Source organism: Lingula anatina, chromosome 1, assembly GCF_051362555.1.
Source record: "Lingula anatina isolate TDL-2025a chromosome 1, LinAna3.0, whole genome shotgun sequence".
Lineage (NCBI taxonomy): Eukaryota > Metazoa > Brachiopoda > Lingulata > Lingulida > Lingulidae > Lingula > Lingula anatina.
The window spans coordinates 44,055,474-44,081,160 of record NC_141767.1 but is presented as its reverse complement, the minus strand read 5'-3'; the positions used below and the strand labels follow the sequence as shown (position 1 = coordinate 44,081,160).

General features: G+C 37.2%; 1 protein-coding gene across 4 annotated transcripts in view; it reads right to left on the bottom strand.

The window, feature by feature from the left end:
• The window catches only part of LOC106158085 (small conductance calcium-activated potassium channel protein 2), a 53,510-nt gene that overhangs the window by 18,902 nt on the left and 8,921 nt on the right, over positions 1-25,687 (bottom strand). For 2 of the 4 annotated variants that reach the window (XM_086999774.1, XM_086999776.1), the window contains exons 3-6: positions 20,946-21,681; positions 15,437-15,491; positions 3,964-5,417; positions 2,158-2,253 (exon numbers count right to left, since the gene is read on the bottom strand). In XM_086999774.1, coding sequence (XP_086855900.1) covers positions 2,158-2,253; positions 3,964-4,938 — 1,071 coding nt within the window. In that variant the 5' untranslated portion in view covers positions 4,939-5,417; positions 15,437-15,491; positions 20,946-21,681. The remainder of the gene's footprint in view (positions 1-2,157; positions 2,254-3,963; positions 5,418-15,436; positions 15,492-20,945; positions 21,682-25,687) is intronic. The other 2 variants (XM_086999778.1, XM_086999775.1) reach the window with 2 other exon arrangements.

Below are 25,687 nucleotides of genomic sequence, written 5' to 3'. Positions count from 1 at the left end.
TTGAAGCGTGTGTAACTAGCTTCCTTGTGACAAACCACAATTGTGTATGTGAACGTTCACATTTGCAGTCAAAACCAATATGTCCTTTTGATATACTCAGATTCCATTTAAAAGATGGCCTAGTAAACTAAGACTGCATGTCCAAAATATTTCGAAGATAAAATGCCAAAAGAAAACCTTCCAAAATGTTTTACAAAGAAATCAATGAGACAAAGCATGAAAATGCAATTAACTCTCGGTTATCAGCTAAGTTCCACAGAACTTAGTACATGTGTACATTAAAAAATTGGCTTCTGGGTCTTCGGTTTGTGCTGCAAATTCAAAAGTGATCTTGGAATCTGAAGGAAGGATCGATATGCGTGCATGTGGTTTAAGTTTTTACCATGATTAGAGAACTCCCTTACGGTATTCAGTTATCGGTAGAGGTTATTTCCTCTCGGTTTTTATGAGGAATACAATAAGAAGGATAGGCGGGTTAAGATTAATCAGTTTTTACCATGAGACGAAAAGGCAAAACCATTTTCAGGCTTCAGAAGAGTACGCAGGCTAGTGGGCCATGTGGATCTTGGAACCCAGGTATTTTCTGTCCGATCGCTATCAGCAAGAAGAAATGAATACAAGCCAGGTGGTTTCAAATTGCCCGAGCAAGCTAAATTTATCTAACACAGCGGTGGCTGGTAGCCTAACTGAAGATTTACCTGCAAAACGTTCAATATACGTAGAAAAACATCGGGCTTCAAACATAGATGAACAGAAGAAGCACGCCAGCAGCTACAAATTCTTTGAAAGCACGATGTATGATTGTTTTCATGTTAAACAATTCATGTTATCACTTAAAGGTATTCCGATGATAATTTTTGAGTAACTGGGGCGTAACTTTGCTAACCTTTTTGACGTGAATCCTAACCCAGCACACATGTCTCTCGTTACAGTGAACGCGCTCACGTTAATACTAGTCCACTTCATTGATCATACTAATAGTATTAAAGTTTCATCCATATTTGCCCAGTGTTTTCTCGTCAGACTGAAAGAATTCAATTCAAAGAGATTTTCCTTACTTAATTGAGCTAAAAATCGAAGTCACTTATTCCATAAACAATCTTGGCAGTGATTTGATTGTAAATTTTGAGATCAATAGTCTCCGTTGAAACGATAGTCGACTCTTCCTTTTGTCTTTGGTTTATCTTTAAATACTTGTTTGTTTTAATACATTGTTTTCTCGATGCATTTCTTATCAAGGGATCTGATCTCAAGCTTTAAACGAGTTATAGTTAATATAGCCGAGTGGGATTTTAACTGCGGCCTCTGAGAGATCATAGAAATGTAATAAACGTCCACTCAAGACTTGAGAAAATTATTGATAGCCAGATAACAAATCACAGATTAGTCATCCGATGTCAATATCTATACCCAACGGGATTTCACCTGTGTTTCAGAAATCAACGGGTTTTAATGAAACAAATCTCAGAATTAACAGAATAATTCTCTGCAACACCGAATCAGCCAAATCATCTGCTATTGGTTATGGTATAAAATGACATCCACCTGCCTAGAACTCTCTCAGTAATGAAATGGATCTGTAAAAAATAGCAGCTGGGTCATGGTCAATTGAGAGGAGAACAAGGTGCTTAACTGACATTTCTTGCCGTTTTACATAGGTGCATATGTGTTTGAATATGCTAATGCAACAATAGCACCTGCATGACGAAACTGCAAATGCATACTCGGCAAATGCGTACCTGTATGTTGATCGAACCAGGAGCATACCACCGCTTTACAGGTCCGCCCCCTTTCCAGTCGTGCAATAAAATACCACTTTTAATTTCAGTGTTGACGTTATGAAAGTACCTTCCTGGTGTTAATACTTGCAGTAAGCACGGTAACGATAGTCTGGGTAAAGGCAGCTCTTATAGATAAATATATATGGGCGAATTGAATACATTTTTTTCATAATTGTCTTTTTTGGTATCTTAATTTTCAATTTTTCGACACTTTTTCCAAGAATAAATTTTCTAGCTTCAATATAAGAGCGCACCTGTTTCCGTTGCTAAAAGCCTTGTATAAGCCGATTCGTGACACAATTAACATAAGAGCGTGGTTACAGTACGTATTCAAACTTGAGAATGCACATACACATATAGTTTTATATTAACTCACCTGCACCTCGACTGCGTGATAAGCTATGATCAGTGACAGCAAGGCTATTGTTGACGCACTGATAACCGATTTCATAACCAAAGAATATGGGCTGCTCTGGAAATATTATATAAGAAAATGAATTGAAACAGTTTGCTTACCATATGGATAAGCTAGTCTACGGCATTTTACTGACGTAGTCGACAAATTGACAGCAAAAAAGAAAAGAAAGAAAAAAAGAGAAACGAAATGAAAGAAAGAAAAACGCTATTACACGAAAATTTGCTATAAATGGCAGATCAATATAGATAAGGCATCAAAAGTTATGTGTGGGCTGGTGAATGGAATAAACAGGCAAGTAAAAAAAATAAATAACTTGCAGTTACACTGTACATTTCATTAAGACCTCTCAAACTCGCTGCCTTAATAGACACGCGCCTGCTCCATTAAGTACTCGTGTTAAACGCTTATGTAATGACCACCATTAATAATTTTCACATTGTGCTTGAATCGAGCAAGTTTGCGGAAAAGGGTACTTTTCTAATAGCAATATATTGAATGATCAAAGCCAACTTAATAACATTTCTGAAACACTCTTAGCATTATCAAGAACCAGGAGAGTTTATGAACACGCTCGATGTAATTTGCTGGCGAGTACATGGGAAATGAAGCAATGATGTTGTGTATTAAGCCCGTCTATAATGACCTAGCCGTTCAAAATGAAAGGCAACGAGAGACCGAGATCCATCCACGCAAACTAAACTTCCCAATAAATCTAAGAGTGAGACTTGTGTATACATGTTATACAAAAATATGCGTATACAAACACAAACACCGAAAATGTGATGAAGCAATGGGGAGTGATTTTATGGTGCAGTGATGCAAACTGATTAAACCATCAATATCGCTGTGATGCGATCTTGACAGTCAGCTCCTGCCAAACGTATCGATTCACTCTTATGAAAAAAAAACGAAGCCTGAATAATTTGGGGGGCAAAGGCCTTAAGCCAGTTGAACGACTACCCATTTCTTGAAGGTGAATAACCGTGCAAATAGGTCAAGGTAATGTGGTGAGACTGACTTTGACTGTGATAAAGGTTAGGATCCATGACGTCGATGACTTTGGTCGTTCTTTGCTCACTGCTCTTGAGATGTCTCTGAGAGGCGGTAACGTCATTATACCTCCATCGCGGTATTAAATCAACTGTCGGAATAACAGAAATAAAAGCAGTCGGAACCCATTGATTAGATCGTGTCGAAAAATAGGGCTGCATTTCAGTAATATTCGCATTATGTCGGGAAAGTACTTTTCGTGAATATTGGTTTTTCCTGTTTCGTAGATTACGATACGGGCGTGGGAGTATGTTGTCAACAATCATGGTGCGTGTTTGTGGCGTAGTATGTGAAACAGCTGTATTTTAAACACAGTGTTTGCACAGATCAGCATCAGTATACGAGCGTATACATGCATCTTCATCAGCATCATGTCATTATGCATATTAAATTTGACATTTCATATCATCATTGCCTTCATTATTAGAGCAAGTCCCATCGTTTTGCCACAGATTCTTATAAATCGCGTTGCTCTTTCATCGGACTAGCTCATGTAATTGCTTAGCAGTAGTTCACAGCTTGTTTTAACACCATAAACACTGTAGGCTACTTTTCATTCTATGCATCTATATTAACAGCTAGTATAATAATGACATATGACTATATGGTATACGTTTAATGAACAGAGCGCAATGTTCGCCCATTATGCTATATTAAGGTTATATACAGCTATGCGTGCAGCTGCCGTTCATCCAGTGTGCAAGAAGCACTTACCTTGTTGTATATACCTGCCCACGGAAATGAGAGCTCAGTCTCCATTATCATCATAACGATACCGAACATCCCTAAAGCTAGGGAATAGTCAGATATTTTCCTGCGTTTTTCAAATAAAGTCTTCCTGGCCCCTAACCTATATCCCACGTGGTTAGTTCTGTCTTTTTCTGCTTTGACATTATTGTTCGCCTTTTCTGGCCTCGGGTATTCAGAACTGCCGCCTACCAGCGCTCCTGCCTCCTCTGCATTGTAACTCATTTTAGTGGCAGAAGGGAGCGACTGAGTGGAGACGGGCTTTTGCAGTTGTTTGAACTGCCGAATCGCTCCATTGACACGCATATAATCTGCTCCAATGTCCGATATAGCCGATTCTCTGTTTTTCGGTCGGGTGTCCCTCGACTCGCCTTTAATTAAGTAGTCCGTCGGCTTGGGAGTCGAGGGCTCATCCTGCGCGTTCTCTGTTGGCGTTCTATCGAGGTTCAGGAGGGAATGTGAACCAGCCAAACCATGCGTGCGCCGACTAGAACTGCTGGATAATAGGTTCAGCTGTTGATAGCGAGGCATCTGGAGTTCAGACATAGCTTTATCTACTACAGAATAATCCTGTTTTGAATCTAAGCTATTAGTGTTGTAATTTTGCAGTTCGATATCGGGGCAGCTGTAACCGTTATTGATACGTCCACCCGTTCCGTTCCCACTACAGCCAGTATGCTCAGTGGTCGCCGCCGCGGAGATGGAACCCATATCTGGCTCATCCTCACGGCTCCAATCCTGCATTCTCTCTGAAGCTAGCTGGCTTTCGTTAACACCTGGCTCGCTCCCCAGTTGCGTGCTGTCGTAGCCTGTGTCATAGATTTGTTGCATTGATGTTGTGACGTTAGCGTCGGAGGATTCATCGTTCGTTTCTGAGATGAGATTTTCAGTGGAATCTATACGCTGTTTTTCATTGGCTGGTTCAACGAGAAATACAGGCATCTTGTATAATCAGTGACACGTATTAGCGCCAATCAGGAGCCGTGTTACAGAGCACTCGAGGCAAATTCAGCATAGCTATTATTCTCCAATGCAATTACTTTGGCGGAACTATTCTGATCAAATATTATACATTGTGAGAAGTTAATTTCCTTAAAACGCACACCATTAATAGCATAGTTTACCGTGGGTATAGCTTCAGGTGCGAGTATTGAATCAGGAATGGCGATATTTTCACAGCCTTCAACATATAAACACACAAATCTATAATCGCTGGATAAAAGTCACTCTTTTAAGGGATGACATCTAAGATAAGCGAATCTCTGTTATAAGATCGAATGTCTATTCACGAGAAAGTGGGTGACAAACATCAATCGAATTCCAATACCAGCATTGCCGCGGAATTACGCACTTCACATTTGTCCACGATTCTCTTCCGCCCCGCCTCGAATTTGCCCAGCGGGACGTTCCCCGGAATCTACCTGAAATCAAAAGAAAAGGATTTTTTGATTAATCAATGCTTTAACGGATAGATTGGGCTACAAATAGGCATGGCCAATTAGTCTATAGAACTCTTGTAACATGGGTAAAAGTGCAGTTCTATTTTTATTCCTCCTCTCTTATAGGCCGTTATATTTCAAGTTCTGAAAACAGAATACATTATGTTCCTTACGCATGAATTTTGTGTTCATCTTACAGAAATCTGTCGTTCAGATAAAAAACAGGATATTTAGGCAAAATCTTTGTTGAAAACCTGTGACAGACTTTTAGGAAAACTACGATGTTAACTGCCTAAGGAACTCAAATTTTCAGAGAGTGAGGAAATTCTCTTTCGAAATATTTCATAATTCTTTATTTTGTAATCTACCCATCCGCCAAATTAGACATAAAGCAATCCATTCTCTTTTATTTTGGAACATTTAATAATTATGCCTTCTATTCATTTTTAAATTTAAGATTTGACAACCAATATGAATAATGTACAAGATGACCACAATGTAAGTCACCCTATTTGCTTTTTAAACAATAACAGTACATATTGAATTTATATCTGTTCATCCATAGACTATGTATATGTATCAATTTATGTAATTATGTATTCATTATTCATATATCCATTCTTATAATAACTCCTTAAGTGATGCAACATCCTCATCATCGCTTTGTTTTTCGTGGAAAGAAAATCGATAAAAGTGACAAACCTAGTTGGTCAATTCAACCAATCCTGATTACGGATTCAAAAATCCCGAAGGGATTGCGCTCCTTTAGTCGTCTAAATTAAAGATTCTTGGAGAATTAGATAAATATCAGAACTTTATGACTCTTTAAATATTTGATGTTAAAAGCCACTACCAACAAACACATACGATTGCAGAGGAGAACCTGAGGTCTGAATAGTATATGAAAGTACTTTGGTGTATTAAAAGCTTAAACGCTTCAAGAGGAAGACATTTCTGATTTGTGAAAGTCGCTTTGGAGATCAGGAAAATAATCTATCGGTTTACTCTGGGCAAATCTCACTTTAAACAACAGTACATGTAACTAAAACCAAAATAGAAACATAATCATTTTTAAATTGAATTGACAATGCAAGAGGCGACATTTTGGAGGTTTAGCTCTTCCCTTGCACACAGCAGCGTTGAGATTGTAAAACCGTCGCCACTATGAGCAATAGCAAGACTAATAAATCACGATTATCATGTGCTGCCTAATATGTAAACTATAAAGAAGGGCTTTGGGTAATGGATCCCATATGTCAGAAACTCAAATAATGTCGCAAGCCTAACGTACCATGAATGTGCAAATTTCCAAATGCGCTATTTATTAATGGGGAAAGTGAATGAATCTCACCCCAAATTCGCCTGTAAATATCCTGAGCCGTATATATCCTATAAACTAGCTGGCTACCCTGTAAAGCTGACAAATGTCCGTAGATACCACCAGCAAAACGTCTTTCAGTCTTTATCTTGGGGGAATATGGTTGATGTGTGCTTCCATTTTATTTTTTTATTTTTTTTTTTATTTTTTTTTTTTTGGTGGCAACACTCACCCTCACTCACTATTAACTTTGCTCAAAACGAATTAATAATTTGTAATGTGCTATGAGAGCTGCAACTTAAGTAATGTTTTTAAATTATTTCTGCCAATTACGTCGATACTTTGTACACGTTACGTCACATTATCCAATTTTAATCAATTTGCCCTTTTCCTGAAAAAGTCAACATCAATAATTCATCCGCGAGAAGTCCAGCCGCAATAATAAGTTTTCCGTCTTCAAACCATTTTTCGTTCTTGGCGACAACGGGTTTTGAAAATTTACGGTTACGTGTTGACGGGTGCTTCCGTTGTGTACCTGCCTTCGGGTAAGCTTTCATTACGATGAACAGGGAGTTTGCGCAACCATGGGATCGCCACGACCATAGGGGAATAAAACCTTTTAAGCTGTAACATGAGGATTAAGAACACCTATGAAGATGAATGGGTATTATTAGAACTTGCCTCTGCCTCTATGCAACAGGTCACAACTGTGTGAATCTATTGATCTTTCTCGCGCCTTTCGGACATGTAATGCTTCTTTTACATCTCATGTGCAATGAATGCAATCCTTTTCAACAACGATGTTTTTCCAATAACGCTCATACCATCATATAACACAGCAATGCGACTCTATCTGGTTGAATTTCTATTCTAATGGACAGACCTAATGCATTAAACCATCATAACACTACCGGTATTTGGGCTTTGCTGGCAGTTGACAATGTCTTATACCAAGAGACAAAAATATGGGACATGCAAAATGTACTTCAGATCTAATTTGGTCTACAAAATAAAGCGCAAATGGATGTTTACATATCGCGTAGTTGCTTTTAACCCAGTTTAATCATTACGATATCAAAGTCTTAAAAAGGTATGCATTTGTTCCATTTTGGGATTATCACTTCAACCCGATTATGTCGGACTAAAAACACTTTAAGTATCACCATAACTACACAAAACTATCAGCTGCATAAATAAATGAAATGAGTCGTGTATGTTTAGTCAGTTTCTGTGGATTCAGCTTTTTCAATTGATACAGGAACGTGACGGCAAATGCGACCACAACCGCATACCAGACCACTATACGACATTCAACTTCAGTAATTTGGTTAGAGAGGCAAATATAATGGCATACCTCAAAAGGTAATTTGCATTAAATAAAAGACCTTCAAACTGTGCGTGTATCATGCAGAAAGAAATTAATAAAAAAGGAAGAATAGAAGAACCCGTAAAGGTGTATATATACTACAAAAATTAAGTGAAGATACATTTTACACTATTTTTTTAAATTAGAACATGCACCCCCGCCCCCATTTATACACAATAAACTAGCATACAAGATATGCTATTTAACAGTCACGTGTCTGAAAGCGTGTCTCTATGTACAAAGTACTGCAATTACCGCTGCACGCTTTCAACTTCGTTCTGTGTGATATTATCACATGTATATAAGAAAAAATGTTTTACTTTTGCCTTATTGATACAAAACTGCCAAACGTCTACAAGAATATAAATACTACTGGTCATTAAGTGCTTATTGTCAGTAAAACACAAATCGATCTTAGTTTCCATTGAATCTAGCTATCTCCCTCTCTCTCTCTCTCTTATTAGATTTTTTTTCTATTCAGTGTTATTCCTTAGATTGCCAGCACAATTTCCTGGTAATTCCATCAATCTCAGGAATGAAGTATATTGAAATCTCACTCAGGACTAATGAAGTTTTCGACCGGACGTTACGTCATTCCTCATCACTTTGTATTATCGGGAAATAATTAAACTACCCACCGTTTCTTAGTAAATTTGATGAGCTGTGCATTCATTATTGTCATAATCACTGCGTTAACTAAATACATATCATGCAAACGGTACAGAAATAAGGATACAGTCAGTTTGGACTTCTCTCCTACATGTAGAGATAAGAGCTATGGGACAATTTCAAAGCAAACCTGTGACCTTTTATCACAAAGAGCGATAATTTGTAATGACAAATCTGTTCATTACGCTTCCTGCAATAGGCAATATATTGACAACGCTAAATTATTCAGTTTGATCGGTAGCTGCCGAAGCTATGAATATGCACCAGTCTAGGAAAATAACATTTCTATGAGATGCCGGTGCCAACTGCCAAGGTGAGATAAATCGTTTCACCCTGGAAAACTTGAATAATTGGAATTTGTCGTACTATGTCAGTGATAAGAGGAGCAAAGAAATATGCCAAGATTTGGTTTCCTTACTTCGTTCGATAAACCAACCACACCAATGACCTGTGCGTTTCTGTTATCATTTTAGAGGCATTTGCGAGTGTTTATGTAGATAAAACTACCTTGGTAAAACTACCTTGAAACGACTGTAATAGGCTGTCTATATATTTCACGTAACCTTTGTCCATACGCGCAGCACGTGTGTGCACGTACAAAGATGTGTATATATAGCATGCTGTATAAATAAGACAGAATTTTCAACTTACACGCACTGGGCGAAATACTTTTCTTGTCTTTTCTAGATAAGAATCTGAAAACATCCTGTGTATAGGACTGCATGTATTTCTTTACTTTTTGGAGAACTTGTTTAACGACCATTTATTTTATTGTAAAACGTGTTTAGATGTGACTAAGGTTGACCAGGTTGAAGCAGTTGGTGTACAGACGTTGGTATTACATGTATCATAATTTAATTTTTTTATCATTTGTTTTTCATGTCTCTGCCTCCTTCTTCGATTGTGGAATTTTGTTTATGAAACTATTTTGGAATAGATTTTTGAATTTCAATAAAAAAGAATTATTTTTATTGGACAAAAACGAGGACTTATCCTGCCAAGGCGATACTATATGATCTTAAAAATACAAAAAAAAAAGGATTTTCACCCGAGATGCGCACTTGTACCTTAAGATTCCAACACAAAATTCCCAGCTTAATTCTGCCAAAAGTACACGTGTCACGAAGAACATGGACTTTATGCGGTGGAGGATAACACAGTTTATTTTCACATTATAAACACATCACGAGTATTTACCAAACTACATGTATGTGAACTGATCGCTCTCCGCTGCTTGAAAGTAGCTAAAATAGCACACGAAGTATAACAAAGTACTTGAGCATATGGAAAAAAGCTATATTTCTGGGTTTATTTACGACAGTACCACTGGCATTGCCATTCGAGACCAAAACGAAGGTACTGTAGGTCATCGTAAGGTAAGGCAACGGCAATTATTTCCACGTAACCTTTCAACTCAATTCGTTAGCCTGCTGCTTCATTTAACTGCATTCCGTTCGAGATTCCACAAAGGCTTGCCCAAGTATTTAGGTAGTACAGGGGTAGGTATGTTGAATAATATGCATAACCTTATCCAGTTGCTACGAGAAATAGTACTGTATCTCAATGGCAAGTCATCCCAGGGAAAATGCAACTTGTAAGTGTCTAAAAATAGCTGATATTTTACTCATAATTACGACTTTGCACAGCTGAACGGTTGGCCTAGATGGATGTGTTTGACAAGGAGTCTCCAGACAAAGAGTGAAACAGATCTTAAAGACGGATTGTGTTAGGTGAAACGCATTCTCATCTAGCACGCTTTTCAATGGCGAGCGTCGGGCACCTCTACCAAGTTTACCCACCATGTCAAATAAAACACACTCTTGACGTTTTCTTGTAGGAAAAACGTTCGTATAATGTCTCTGCAGGCATTGATAGATAGATAGACAGATGAGCTGACCTTGCAATGTAATCACTAACTGTACAATTACGCCCATAAAAGTGACTAAAACTGACAAATTTGGTAGACCAGTAAACCAGTGAATTGTTGTGCCTTCAATTTAAATTTCACATTTTAAGCAACTCACATGATCAGGAGTGCTTAGTAGGCACAGGTGTGAATCAGTGTAGCTCTGTTTATTTGCTCAGGTGAGTAACTTTCCCTAATAGCGAACAGTTACCGACCGATCATAGATAAGATCTTCACAGGTTCATGGGAATAGAGTTCGAGACTTTTTGACGTCCTTATCTAATTAAAATACGCGTTCGCAAGACATATTATGGAATCCCAGGAGGGCCAAGCGAAAAAAATTAAAAAAAAAAAACACACACACACACACAAAAATAAAAAAAAAAATTGAAAAAAAAAAAAAGACACATTTGAAAAGAAAAAAAAATGCGAAATTTGCAAGATCGCGTGTAATCCCGCGAGATCGCGCGTGGTCGCGCGAAATCCCGAGAGATCAATCGTGTTTCATTTTCAAGATGAAATTAAAAAAAAAACACGACATCTCAACACGACATATCATATAGTAGCAGTTGCAAAAATTTCTAAATGATAGGCCTATAGATACGTATCCAAGATGTCTAAGCACCCTCGCTGGTACCGTTACAGACTTAATATTCTGTTCGGGCGGGTGAGGATAACAGCCTGTACACATTTAGCCTTCGGGTAAAAGTTTTATTCGGACTTGTTTTATATTTAGCGCATCCGACAGAAGAAGCGACAACGTTCTTTAAAACGTGATATGTCTCCTATAAGGTTGTCCAGGTTGTATCTTATTAGCCTATTAGCCGTACCGTACATCCTGAAGTTGAAACGTTTACCATGCATAGCAGTAGAATCTAAAGCACAGCATCTCACGAATAAGGTGTCGCTTTTGACAAGGTGTCGCTTTTGATTTAATAAGTAACACTAAGTAACCTTCAACACACAAAGTGCACTTGTCCCAGAGGGAGTTATATTTTTTAACGTTGTCCGAAAACTATTTTCTAAACTCGGCGGCATGTTCTAGGTTATAATTGATAATGCTATATACGCACAACGGTTACCACAAAAATGAGAATAATGAGACTGTGATTACCTTTATTTGTATCCAAAAAATAGCCCAATCAACATATGTATGATATAATAAGTTTAATGTGCCAAGTACAGAACATGCAGTTAGTATTAAGCCAATGATACATGTACATCATTAGTTGATTTACTCACAAAGTCCCAAAATACACTTAATACCAATAATAATAATAAAATAATACTATAAAACTATATAACGAGATCGCAATCAGAAGATGAACAGAATCGGATATGCTTAAAAATCTGTTCCAATAAGGAAAAGAAATAAATGTCCGTTTTTATACAGACATTTTTGTGAAGGTCGCAATATTTCATTTGTATGCCATATCTGAACACCATACCGCAAATAGAACAGGGCACTTCAGGGATTAGTAATTTTACCAAATAATGAACCTATTAGACATTGCAATCTCGAAATGATTTGAAGATAAACGTTTGTGAAAAAGGACAGTAGTTCATGGTTTCTAGAATCGTTCTTTGAAAAACAACAATAGTGTTTGGGTGAAAGACGTCTTGAAAAACGACACTGGTTTTTGACATCCTGAGTAGTTTTGGAAAAAAACGACACTAGTGCCTGGGTGCCAGAATCATTTTTGAAAAATAAAACACTGACGATAAAATTTGTCGTGCAGAGCGGTGAGACATCCATGCATCCACCGGCGACATAAAACCGATATATTTGATTGACAAGCTCCCTGATAATCAATTTTTAAATTGCCATTTTTTCAAAAAAAAAAAAAAAAAAAAGGGCTAGTTGCTGGCTCCCTTAATATTTTCTGAAAAACGATACTTGCTTCCGGTTGCCTAAATCTTTTTTTTTTTTTTTTTTGAAAGCCGACACTAGTTTCTGTCTGGCATAAAAACGTTTCTGAAAAATGACACCAGCTTCTTGTTGCTAAAACCATTTTTGTTTTTGAAAAAGTAGCTATTAAATTCATTGTGTATCGCAGTGAGACACCTGGGGGCCTCCGTGCGTTCTCCCTTACTTCCTGTATATTTGACCGAAGCAGAATTGCTTTTGGATGCCAGAATCGTTCTCATAAAACGGCACTACCTTCTTGTTGCCATAATCGTTTATGAAAACTGACACTAAATACCAGACTCTAGATATAGTGATTTTTTCATAAGTCTTTAAAAACCTCTTTGTACATATGCTGCAAAATCAATATGAAACTTATTTTAGAAATGCTGTAACTACTTTTGGCTTTTATTTCAAATGCCAAACCAATACACAGGATTTGGTTATTTGTCTATGAAGCTACAAATTTCGTTAATTTTTTTATTTCAACTAAAAGAAAAAATGGACCAAAGTTGTCTAACCCGTTACATTTTTAAATGATGAGCGTCTTGAGAGGAAAGAAGGCTGGTTTGGAATATTGGGACTAAGGTCTATTATCAAAAAACAAGACAAATACATTGCAATGACTTGCCAAAGGAGGCTTACATCTGATTTTCACCGATTACGTCTGCCGCATAAAATTTGACCGATGCACCTTCTTTCTAGATATAATTGTATTTTCAATAAGGATGGGCAATATCCCAAATCAACAAGACATCATGTTGAACAAGTTATTGTCTGTATTCAGTGAGAAGCATGGCTGGCCGCTCCATTCCCCAGATGGCAATCCAATTGATTTCCACTTTTAAGATTCCAAAGACGAAGAATTGTACAATGGTCGGAGTGTCACAGAACGCCAATTTAAGACCTTAATTTCGAAATGCAGATGAGATCCCCCCGGCAGATGCCAGCGCGTGTATTGGCTCAAATAAGGGACGCTATTATAAGATGTGGCGGGCAAATTGATTACTCTCTCTGTAAGAATGCCGGTGAGAGGACGCAACACGCAGTGTGGCAAGGCATCATGGCATTGTTACAGAGATAATTGCAAAAGAAATTATACACACCAGGCGGTGGCAGATTAAAGTTGTTTTTCGCCCAATATACAACTATACAACTACTGTATATACATGTACAGCAGCTAGTAGTAAGATTTACATCCGCTATAAAAAGCATGGAAAAAGCAGCAATTACCAATAATAAGCCGGGGAAAATATCAACATATGTGCAGCATCAAGTTAGGGTGTATATAACCCATGTTGTATTTAAGTCTAGACCGTAGTCGACCCTGAATGGAGACCATGATCTAACGTTGATGGTGCCTTTTCCGGTATTTGTTTTAGCTATCATGGAATCGATTTCATTTCCAGTTTCTATGACTGATAAGCGCATTATTCAAGATAGCAAGAACATCTAAGGCTAGTTTATAATGGACCGAATTGATCAAGCTCCAATCAGTAAATTGGTCGCCATGATAACGACAATATCAAGAGTATGTTTGGCAAACAAAATGGTGATGCACTTGCAAGATGGTGCCTTTATCGGAACAAAAATATTTTCATATCTATTTTTAAGCGAATCTACTCTTTGGCAAGTTCATGTAACAATCAAATGTCGTATACAGATCTTCATAAACTTCCTTGTAATCTGATCTAAATAAAATGCGCAGTTTCACTCACAAACAACCAAAACTGTATTTCGTTAACGTTGCCTAACATCACCTGGACGATAAACACGTAAGCCTGCAAGTGAGGATTCATATGAAATCAGGCCTACCCAACTACCAGACTCGGGACCTAAGGATCCTGAATTAACCGGTATATCGGACCACGCTACCCGTTTTCAAGGTGTGTGTCAGATCGCATTTCGGTGTAACATACCCGAGAACAAATTTTGTAGCACGACTGCGGGCTCATCCACGCTCGGCTGAACAACCTTAAACTGTACTCTTACTTTAGAGTACTCTATTTTATTGTCTCTATGGGGATATATGGGGACTTTACGACATTCGGTTTGAATGTTTTAACCACTTTTGATAGGGCTTTTTTGCATTGTATTAGATTAATGTGGCAATCTAAGGTTCATCTAGGTGGCTTTCAAATTTATGCACCCGGTTTTAAAATCATATAGCGATTTTACAACAATCGTTTACTATCCAATCAAGGTGACAGCCGAGCATGCCAGGGCTCATCCTGTCGGTGTTCTGGCTGATACTCCGAAATGCGATCTGACACACACCTTGAAAACGGGTAGTGTGGTCCGATATACCGGTTAATTCAAGATCCTTAGGTGCCGAGTCTGGTAGTTGGGTAGGCCTGGAAATGTCCGTCTGACGGTCAGAGATGTATATAAAATGGGTTTAGTCTGAAATGGTTACATGTATATATGTACATTAGACCATAATAACTGTATGGTTCAAATTTTACATAGGTAGGTACCAAGGGTGTTTTAGCCACGAAAGAATGTACAGTATAAGGAAAACCAAAATTGTTGAACGTTACGTTTAAAGTCGATAATAGGTCTAAACACATCTTTAATGCGAAATAAAAAATAATGTTTCGTGACAACTAAATTAAGATTTTCTAAAGAGCAGGATCATCATGTGGTATTCCATCTGAAACTAACATGATTTCCTACCCACTTCTTCAATTCTCTCTGGTAATATTGTTTGCATGCTGATGGAAGTTTCAAAGAAAAAGATCGGCAGGACACGCGTGTGCGCACGCACGGTTATAAAGAAAGACGGATGAAAGCTCCATCCTGCAGTATTGTAAAAAAAAAAAAAGAAAAAACTAACCTTAAACTGCAACTGGGTCTCTTCTGATCACGCTGACAATGCCAAGCTTCTCTATCTAAAAAAAAATAAAGAGATGAAATAGATAATATGTATGTCAATCAGAATTGTTATTTGACAGGACAGAAAAAAATAATAAATCCAAGAGAAGTTCAACGACATGCATAAACCCAAGACAGCTATCACACGGTCATCCATCTTATGATCTGTTGCTGCTATTGTGAGACTACATTTCTGTAATACCTAAATCGACTCTGAGAAAACTTTGTGTTCCCATCCTCTTTATTCAAAGCCTATCTCCAATAATTGCCCGATAACACAACGTATAGTAGGAGTAAAGAGACGTATCTCTTTGTCTTATAACACACAGCCATTAAAGTTTCACCTCGTTTCCTAGCATTTCGATTTCAGAGACACACTTGGCTTTCTCACGTTATGCAATAAATCCTCTGTTATCTATGATAAATGGCACGATCATGTGTCTTGATCTTTCCTAAACCCAATCAACGTGTCGTTTTCCCTCGTGAGACATGGCATTCAAACCGTGAATCGCCTTGATCTAAACACCAAGGATTCACCGAAGAATGTTGCAAGCGTCAGACCCATTAAATCTTTGGTACTGTATATCTCTCGCCAGACAAAGGCAGTAAATGCAGTTACCGGGTTTGTTATTTGCGTATTATTATGGTTACAGTGCTAGTTAGTGCTTTTCTGGTGAAATTGTCGCAGACTACGTCATTTGCCTGCCTTACTGAAATTAGTTTTCGATATATGTGACCAAAAGTGCACCTTATATAATGACTGTTATTAGTATTGTGGGAGTTTATGATGTGAAAATGGAAGATGGTTTGTGAAAATCCGGTCGATACATGTCTTTTGGTCTAAACAAGGCGGGTCGAGTAAGTGTGTGTGCACGCGCGCACGCGCTCAGAGGTGTTTGTACGTGTATGTGTATGGTTGGAGTACAGACAGGGGGAGAGAACACGTGAGAGGGTGCATGAACAAGGAACTGACTGACAAAATCGTTTCATCGCGTATGTATGACTTCTTATTGAGACTGAGCTTATCTATAATTTGAATATGTCATGTTTTCGTTGGGTTTCCAATCAGGCAAAATAAGCACAAAGGATATTACGTGCGTCAATCTCCAAAAAGCGTGACGGGATGAGCATACCTGTTTCAATTATCAATTAATATCTTGCCCCTATAAGCATATCCATCGCGTTGTGCAATTTCTCATTTGGCGCAAAATTAACTCTTGTCCAAGTACGCCTCGCCTTCATTGTACATGTAGTTTTAACAAAACACCCATGTCACACAAAGTAAGCACAATGAATATTGTATAAGCATGTCTTATTGACATGACCACGTTTGTTTCAGTAGTTTGTTAACTCATTCCCCCTGGAAGGGTGACTGCTCTGGCCCTTTAGATTATACAGTGTCAGTCAATATGCTTAATTTGGTTTCAGATATGATCATACGCCGAAAAATTCCCTCCTAAACAAACAAACAAACAAACAAACAAACAAAGGAATGGATATATAAATAAATAATCTGCCGTACTCAAGTTTTTTAACTGGAAAAAATTGCTGACAATACACAACAAACTTGACTTTGTTATTGGCTGGTCGAGAGGAAGCAGCTTTCGTTTAAGTCAACAGTGTAGCGAACCGTGTAAATTAGCTGATGATGTCAAAGCCTATTTGTTATGATATCATAAAGACAAAAAGTATACGTACTATCTCTCTGAAGGAGAGGACGGATTCTAAGGGGACTCTCGGATCTTAAGCTGACAGGGGACTTTCTCTTACAATGTATTATCGTTGTCATCAAGGTGAATATTACAGTGTATTTTAATGTTAAAACATTGAACTTTGAGGTCAGATGAAATAACACGAAATTACATCCAAGATTCAGATTCCCGAAAAACTTGGGTAATGAAAATCAAACCCTGTCAGCATAATGGCCACCTTTACAGATGACGCAGATTTTACACGAGAATGCCATTTTTCTCCTCTTTCGGGTATTAATTGGTTTAATCAGATTCTTTCCTTGAATTTCCAGTAATCTACGATCAGGGCACCAAAGACAATTAAACTCGACTAAATGGGCACTGTGGGTTGAAATTGAAAAAAAAGGACAGGGAAAGAAAAGATCCACGGAATAATGATGAACATATTAGCTAAATATCCCGTCTAAGAGGAAGGGGATGCGTTTAATGAGAAACTGGAAAAAGTTAAGACAATTATGATGAGGAATTTAGGACGCGAACTGGGATTGGGAAAGAAATTACTTTGAATAGATCTAATTTGTAGCGGAAAATAGCATTCAGCCAATAACTAAAGTACAATAATGTGAAGTAGGTGCTTATTAGGAGATAAATCCATCGCCTTAATTGTCTTTTTCAAAGCTCTAGAGTACATGGTTGGCGGTTAGATTGAATTCTACATGTAGATCAAAATATCTTGCAAAGAAGATATAACCGCCATTATGCTATTTAACGCAATAATGGCCAATGTCTTTCTGTCGAAAATCCCTATTACACCGATTCACAGTCATTAGTTACTAAGACTTTCAATTTTTACGTTAGATCTAGTACTTAATTTTGATCCTACATCTCATATATCTCATATCATACACCCCTGTTCTAGGCATTATACAATGAAGTACAGTAGAAACACTGCCATTTCAAATTGTTATTATTATTATTGTTATTATTATTATTGAAATGTATCAAATATAACTTGCAGTGTGAAAAACGGGACTATTGTTATTATTATTTTTGTTTATAAATATAAAATTCAACGAGTCATGATTGGCGATTCAAAGTATTTCATTATTATTAAATTGAAAACGTAAAATCGCAACAAACACACGTGTAGTACAAAAATGGACCTACAAACCCTCCTTACATCCTTCATCCCTCTTATTTATTGTTGAGGTAGAACTAAGGCCTTAGCATGTTATTTACAAACAAACTACACCTCAATGTTGAACGTCATATGCAGTTAACTTAAAGTAAGATCTATCCTAATTATTCAACACCAAACTACGTTGTGGGACCCTAAACCAAGACACGGTTTTTCTATAGTGGCACATTAAAGAAAAACTACCTATCTACCTATGGTATTTTTGACTGACTGTTTAAATGTTGTTTTATAAGAAAAAAATATGCAATATACATATCTACAAACGAATTAATAAAGCTAGGGCGCATGCAGTCAACTGTCTGTTTTGTTATGCTTATTGGAGTTATAAACCATCCAGTTGAAGTGTATGTGTTTGTGTGTGTTTGTAAGTGTGTAAGACGGAAGAGAAAGAGCCAGCTGGACAGACAGACAGGGATAGATAGATAGATAGGTAGATAGATAGCATTTGACTAGCAATGCTACCCTTTGGTCTAGGAAGGTGACCGCCAAGACTCAGGAGGAAGACGTAACGTTGCTGTTGTTTCCAGCAAGGGTCCAGTTATATATCAGACAGGCCTTATTTGGGCTTATTTGCTTTGATACATTTTGACATATAATATCTGTAACCGCGAGGGATTCCATTTCCTTTTATGACAAAATTGTTCTTAACCGTCCTTTGATTTTATAAGTCTAGGAGAACTTGCCATTTGAGAATAAAAAAGCAATACGTTTTTGTTAATGATTATAAAACATGCGTGCTTCTTTCAAATAGTCATTAATAACAAATTTTGGGGCACTGGCATTTTGGTTGACGTACAATGAATTATTGCCCTAGGCAGGGCTTTTCTTTTATCCTGACACAGACTAACTTGATTGATTTAAGTTCCTACCATATAACCTTACCTATGCGCAATATCGGATAACATTGCATTGGATGGTTATAAACAGCCCTAATATAATTAAGCGGACTTCTCAGGCTGTCGCGCATTGCTGTTGACGTAATGAGGATTAAAAACCGTTTGCCCTTCCATACAGAAAGCAACCAGACAAACCCAACACATAATATGTGGAAGTCACTTCGGTGTAAAGTGATGCTGTATCGATCTAGGAAGACGTCACATTGGCCCACGTTGTGTAATTTGTCGCCATTGAGCACACAAAAAAGAGGTTTAAGTTTATGTAAATATTTTGGAATTAATCCCATCACTGACATTGAGATAGAAAATATTTCATCAAAATCTATAAATACATATTCAACACATATTGAAACCTTGTTGATAAACGAGGTTTTCTCTCCACATGCAAATTTGTAATTTACCATTCTTGTTTACTTACAGGATCGCCCTCACGTAGTCCGTCCATGTTCATTACTAATGAGGTGCTTTCTTCAGTTCTCTTAGTTTCCGCTGGATTTTGTCTTTCAAAGTCTGATGAAATTCTTCTCTGACTAATGAGGTGCAATTTGTAGAAATGGACGCCAAGGGCCACGGCATTTCTACTGATACTTGAAGGATTTTAATGACAATAAGATCTGGATACCTTTCTGGGACAGAATTGTAGGCCTACCTAATTCTTCCTCTTATAACACGTTTGTTTAAAAAATGTATCTATATCCCCGTGATGCCATCAAACATATGGATTAAAACACTGTTCATAATCTCAAAACCCAAGAAGGCGTACAGATACCCTTTATCTTAAAGACAACAAAAAACGCGTCTGGCAAACGGTCACGTTCCGGTTTTCACTTACCTATTTATGGCACTCAACAATTTCGATCGGTAAATAACGTCAAGGTCCTGAATAATAAATACTTACCATAACGATAGAGAACCTTGATTACCCTAAGACACGCACCGCGTCTGTGGAACTTTCGCAGAATTAAGTGGAATTCACCCCGAGTTTCGTTTTATGACGGTGACTCTCCTCTATAGCAACGCGCTTCAATTCAAGTCACTTTAATTGAGACCGCTGCGATAGGCAATAAAGGTGAACTTCCACCACACTCAGGGTGGGGAACGACACTTTTCTATTCTAATGCTGCTGGACTCAATTAGAAATAGATTAAAATGATATTAGTAGCAACAAAGGTAAAACGAAGGACTTACCACTCATTATGATCATTTAGTTTCCTACACACTAACTCTGTGTTTATACGCTCTGTTTGTTCCCGTGCCGTGTATACACTTAACATAGCCTTTTGTCAATTTTGTTACAAATTCAAACTTCTAATATGTGTTTTGTAAATTGACATTAAGAACACTATAAGCGAGTGGATGCACACGTTGTTAATCCCATTTAAAGGGACATGTTCAACGCAGTCGTCAAGGTGAAAATTTGACTGAATTGTCAAATGAACTCAAGATATAAGTAATGGTAAATAAAGCATCAGCAACACTACAGCTGTGATCTGCTTTCAGATATCTCTCCGTTTGAATAGTTTTAATATATATGAAAGCATTAAAACCACCATTACTACGGTTTTGCGAGAATATCTAAATCAATAAATCCTATCATATTCCATCTAATATATTCAATGAATACCATTAACTTAAGATAACATTTGGCGCTGGATAAAATATGTTCTTAGAAGACTGTCTACTCACGTGAATTGCCTCACTGCCAAGTGTTAAAGTTGTACGTCTGAAAGCGTCCACAGGAATGAAGACAATTGACCTATGACACACGGTTAAAAGTAGTGACCAGCGGTTTTCCAGATGTCCACTTAATGTTAAACAGATTCTGCCGAACATACCATGTGCACCGGTTAAGTAAGCAATTATTGTTCAGCTACTCCCCCGGCGTCCTCAAGAAACAGGATGGCGTTCTAACGATCAGTAACAATGTCCTGGTCGAGCAAGATACACGGTTTGTCTGCTCTTGGTCTGCGGCTTGAACGGTATATTACTCAGGAGAACTCCGCTCATGGGATTAAGCCGTATGCTCAGCACACACGATGTTGTATTGATAAAAGATTCCAGCAAAGAAATGCTCCTCAAAAAGAAATGACCTGCTGTGTATTTGTCTCTGCTTGCGTTTGACCAAACACAAAAGAGTTCACTGCCAGTTTTATTGGTCGTGGATGGAAGCTCGCGGACGCTTTACTCGTAGTTTGTTATACTTGTAGGCAGTTTCCTGTTGCCATTGACTTTCGGGGGTGCTTGGAATAAAGTCAACTGTTATCGATTGTCAATTTCATTTACCTGTGGACGGCAATGAAGGAAATAACTACAGGCGGAACTTTCCAATCTGTGTCGTATTTCTCACAAAGAATTCTTTGCTAGGCAACCGAGCGTTTCTCAGTAACACATGTGTTTCCATCCCTCAGTTGGATTACAGCGTCTGAAAGTCGGATTGCCTTATTAAACTTTCATGCCTCAACATCGTAATAACCTATTTACAGTCAATTAATTATCACCAATGTCGGCCGCAGCACGAACTTTAGGTTACCGTTGGTTGCCGATTAATCACGTTTTCCTATATAAACAAACAAAACAGTGCCACCCGCAGGGCCAGCAAAAATGACTCAGAGTCTGATAGAAGTAAGGATTAATAAATAAAAACTCCTTGAAATATTCAATTTTTACTCACTGTAGCCTGCAGGTACGTTATTTCTAAATCAATAAACAAATGCATCTTAAAGAAACACAATGGGCGTTAGACCTTTACATTGCAAAAATTCAATTACACTGTATATTTCATATTTTTTCCTTTAATTAATCACCAAGGTTTACCACAAAACCATTGACAAAATTATGATATCTGAGTTAGAAACAAGTGTGTAAGTTCGAAGTTTCTCGTTTTGAGCCGCTCTGGTAATCTGGATGGAGACTGGTGAATGTCACTCGTGACGGTAAAATTAGAAATCACACATGTATAAAATAAAGACTTCCAAAACGGGTTAATAGATTGTAATTTTGTCAACGGTTTCATAAAAGATTTTTACCTTCATGACAAAGGGAAAATTGCAACAAAAAAAAAATAATAATAATAAAAAAATTAAAAAAAAATCGGGTATTTTTCTTTTCATTTTCTCTCTATCTCTCTCTCGCTCTCACACTCTCACGCACATCTTATATTATGCATATAAAAGAGACAATCTTTGTTATCAAGGCATACAAGGGTATAAGTGTACTAGAGCACACTTTCAAAGGGCAATTTTATTAAGTTCAGCTTTAGACAAAAGAGTAATGCATGTTCTATCCGTTCATTACAACATTAATAAAACTTGTCAAAAAAAAAAAAAAAAAAAAAAAAAAAAAAAAAAAAAACATCAAATAGGCGGATGGATTTGTTTCATTATCGACGACTTTATTGCCTGAGGAGCTTGTTTTTTCATTAGAATTTATATATTTCACCTTTCTATTCACCTTTGATGGAGGAAAATCATCAATGATGTGTCTTGTTATTTCATAAGTATAAGGACTTTGTGACACGCGTTATTGCATGAAGACAAGAGCAGGTATACAATTATGCAAAAACAGGCACTGTGTGGCATTTGACGAGATAATCCAAATTTCAAAACAAAATAACAACCCCATCCTTAAGAACATTGTATCTCTCACAACGACACATTTACTTTTAAATATCAAACTAGCGCAAATAAGAGTTGACCAATAATGATAAATGAAAGTGAAGGAAAAACATGGCAGTTGACACTGCCCATGGTTTCAAATTAAGTGTTTTTTTGATAATTGGCTTAAATGTTTTTAATCATGTATGCACACTAAATAAAGCTAGCACCAATGAATAATGTTTATCATATGTACTGAACGATTGTCCAGAAAAATGAGGCCCTAACAAAAGTAACACTGACAGAATCATTTAAGGGAAGGGGTTAATACATATCTTCCTTCATTGTTAAAGATGTAGAATGTTTTTATTTCATCCATATTTTGAAATCCATCTAGGGTATTAGTCTTAGCAAAAGGCCAATGAACGACAAATTTAAGATGTCCTCTTTTCGTAGCCACTTGATTTGTATCTAAGACTGATCATTTATTATTGAAGGACCATTAATTGAAATGAAAATAAGGTCAAGGGTTTTGATGGATGAATTTGATAACAAGTACATTGCTTTCTTAATGTTCTTGTGTACTGAATGGCTCCAATTGTCTTCGTTTGCAAATTACCTAAGGCGACCATATTCCCCAGATTATATGAGAAACTTTATCTCCAATGGAAATTAAGTGAAAAGCGATGCATGAACTGCCTTCAGCTATATTTGATGAATTGGAGATCACTTCTGTCATGATCATGGTGGTGCCAAGTATTCATGTCGATTGCGCCTATATCGCGCACGCCACGTGCATGAGATATTTCGCAATTATTTGATAATAACACCGACTTCCATTCGATACCTGCAGACAATAAGAAAATGAAAGAAATTAATATATATGCTCATTGACTCACTTATTAAAATTTCATATCGAAGTGGGTAACTCTTGAGTTTGAATATAAGAAATATTGTTCAAGGAGAACATCCCAAATGAAGGCAGGAAATATCAACCAGATTCAAAATGTTGCTGTGAGATTTTTTTGAACGACAGTAAATAGCAGGGATAAATGAGCCCGTGCATCGCCTTTGTAAGATGGTCTAAATACATTGTTATTTTCCTCGATGCACACCCAAAAAAAGATTTTTTCGCGTGACTCATCACACTCCTCTACAAAGGCCACAGTTTGTAGTAGCACTGTAGTTACAGAAACAATCAGCCAAATGACCCTTATCAACTTTACCGTTAAAATGCAATTGCGCCTTTTTTTGAAAGACTGCTTCAATTAGAGATATTATACAGTCAAGTATAATCATACAACTGGGAAATTTAGAACTGTCCATAAAGAAACAATCACGATACTTTGAACTGGCCATGTGCAGGACTTGCTTGAAATTCTAAAGGAATATAGGCTCACATTCATGGGGATGACAATAGTATCACTAAAGTATAATGATACTCAAATTTACAGTGTTTAGTGAGGATCTATGATAGGCACAACTTAGTGAACTCGAGATGTAACGGCCAAGTTTAACCTTCCTATCAACATTCAAAACAAATAAACGCCACACTTTTAGTGTGATATTTTTCTTTTTCCTTTCTTGAATATCTTTTGATTGTTCGAAAACCCCGCTGCTTTATCTGAACACTGAGCATTTTGCTTGTCTAGAAAAAAAACGGCGACCTTAGAATGTGAAAAATAGCGCGCTGATTGGCTACCGATGATCGCCATGTTTTGGAGATTTCCTTCGTTTTGTTTTTGGGTCGGTTTCCAGTATTAACTGTGATAAAGGCTTACTTACTTACTTACTTACAGCCATAAACACGGTGCTGACACTTGTTCTCCTGGCGACCGATTCTCTAACCTCTAATAGCAGCTAGATCTTCCAGAAGATTTAACACGCATTAACGCATATGACCTTTTATGTCTGGATACTGGCTAACCACGCGCTATGCCAAGTATTGAGAGGTGTCCCATAGAGAAAGATATAACACGATTTAACGTATCTTTAACGAATGATAGCCCACACAGAAGATTTGAGGCACGGTAATATGTCGCTGACCTGTTTATACCCATGGTGTTTTTTTAAGTTGCTTTAAAGATTACTTTAGTCACAAGAGTCGTTAATTGCGTCTTCAGGTGTTGACGCAACGTCTGCACTAAGCTGCTGGTGAAAAGCTTTTCGGAAATCGGGTTATACATTTATCATTCATGCTTTGTAAAAATACAACAAAGGTTTCAAAGAAATTACCGCTCGAAACATGCACTGGAGATCGTTAATGTGACATGGAATTTGACGGAAACAATTTCCAGAATAAACAAAATGAATCAGAGGCATTGAAATACCTGAACAAAAATTTACAATAACAATGTTTAACAACATAATGCAACGTCTTCATGAGCATTGTTGAGATGAAGCTTCCCATGGCTGATAAGCTTAAAAATTATACAATCTAATTCAGAAAGTAACAACCTCACTTTTTGAAAATGCAAATAACTAGGACACACTTCACATAATCAGATATTGGATAAGTCACGGAAAATAAAATTGAATAGTTATTGTAAATAATGACTATTGTCGTACATAATATAGGTTCTACTGTAGTTGGTTTAACAATCACCATTCAAAAAACACTAAAACAAAACATTTTATTAAAATCACAGTTAGACAGACATAAGAAAAAAGGAAAACGCACGTGTCTGATTGGATTTACAGCGTCTGCTGAAAAAAATCATGTCAAAGGGATAACTGAACAGTCATTCTTAGATACTAATTGGGATTAGGTATAGAATACATGAGAAAATTAGATAGTTATAACCATTAGTTTTTAGAAATATGTAAGTTATTTAC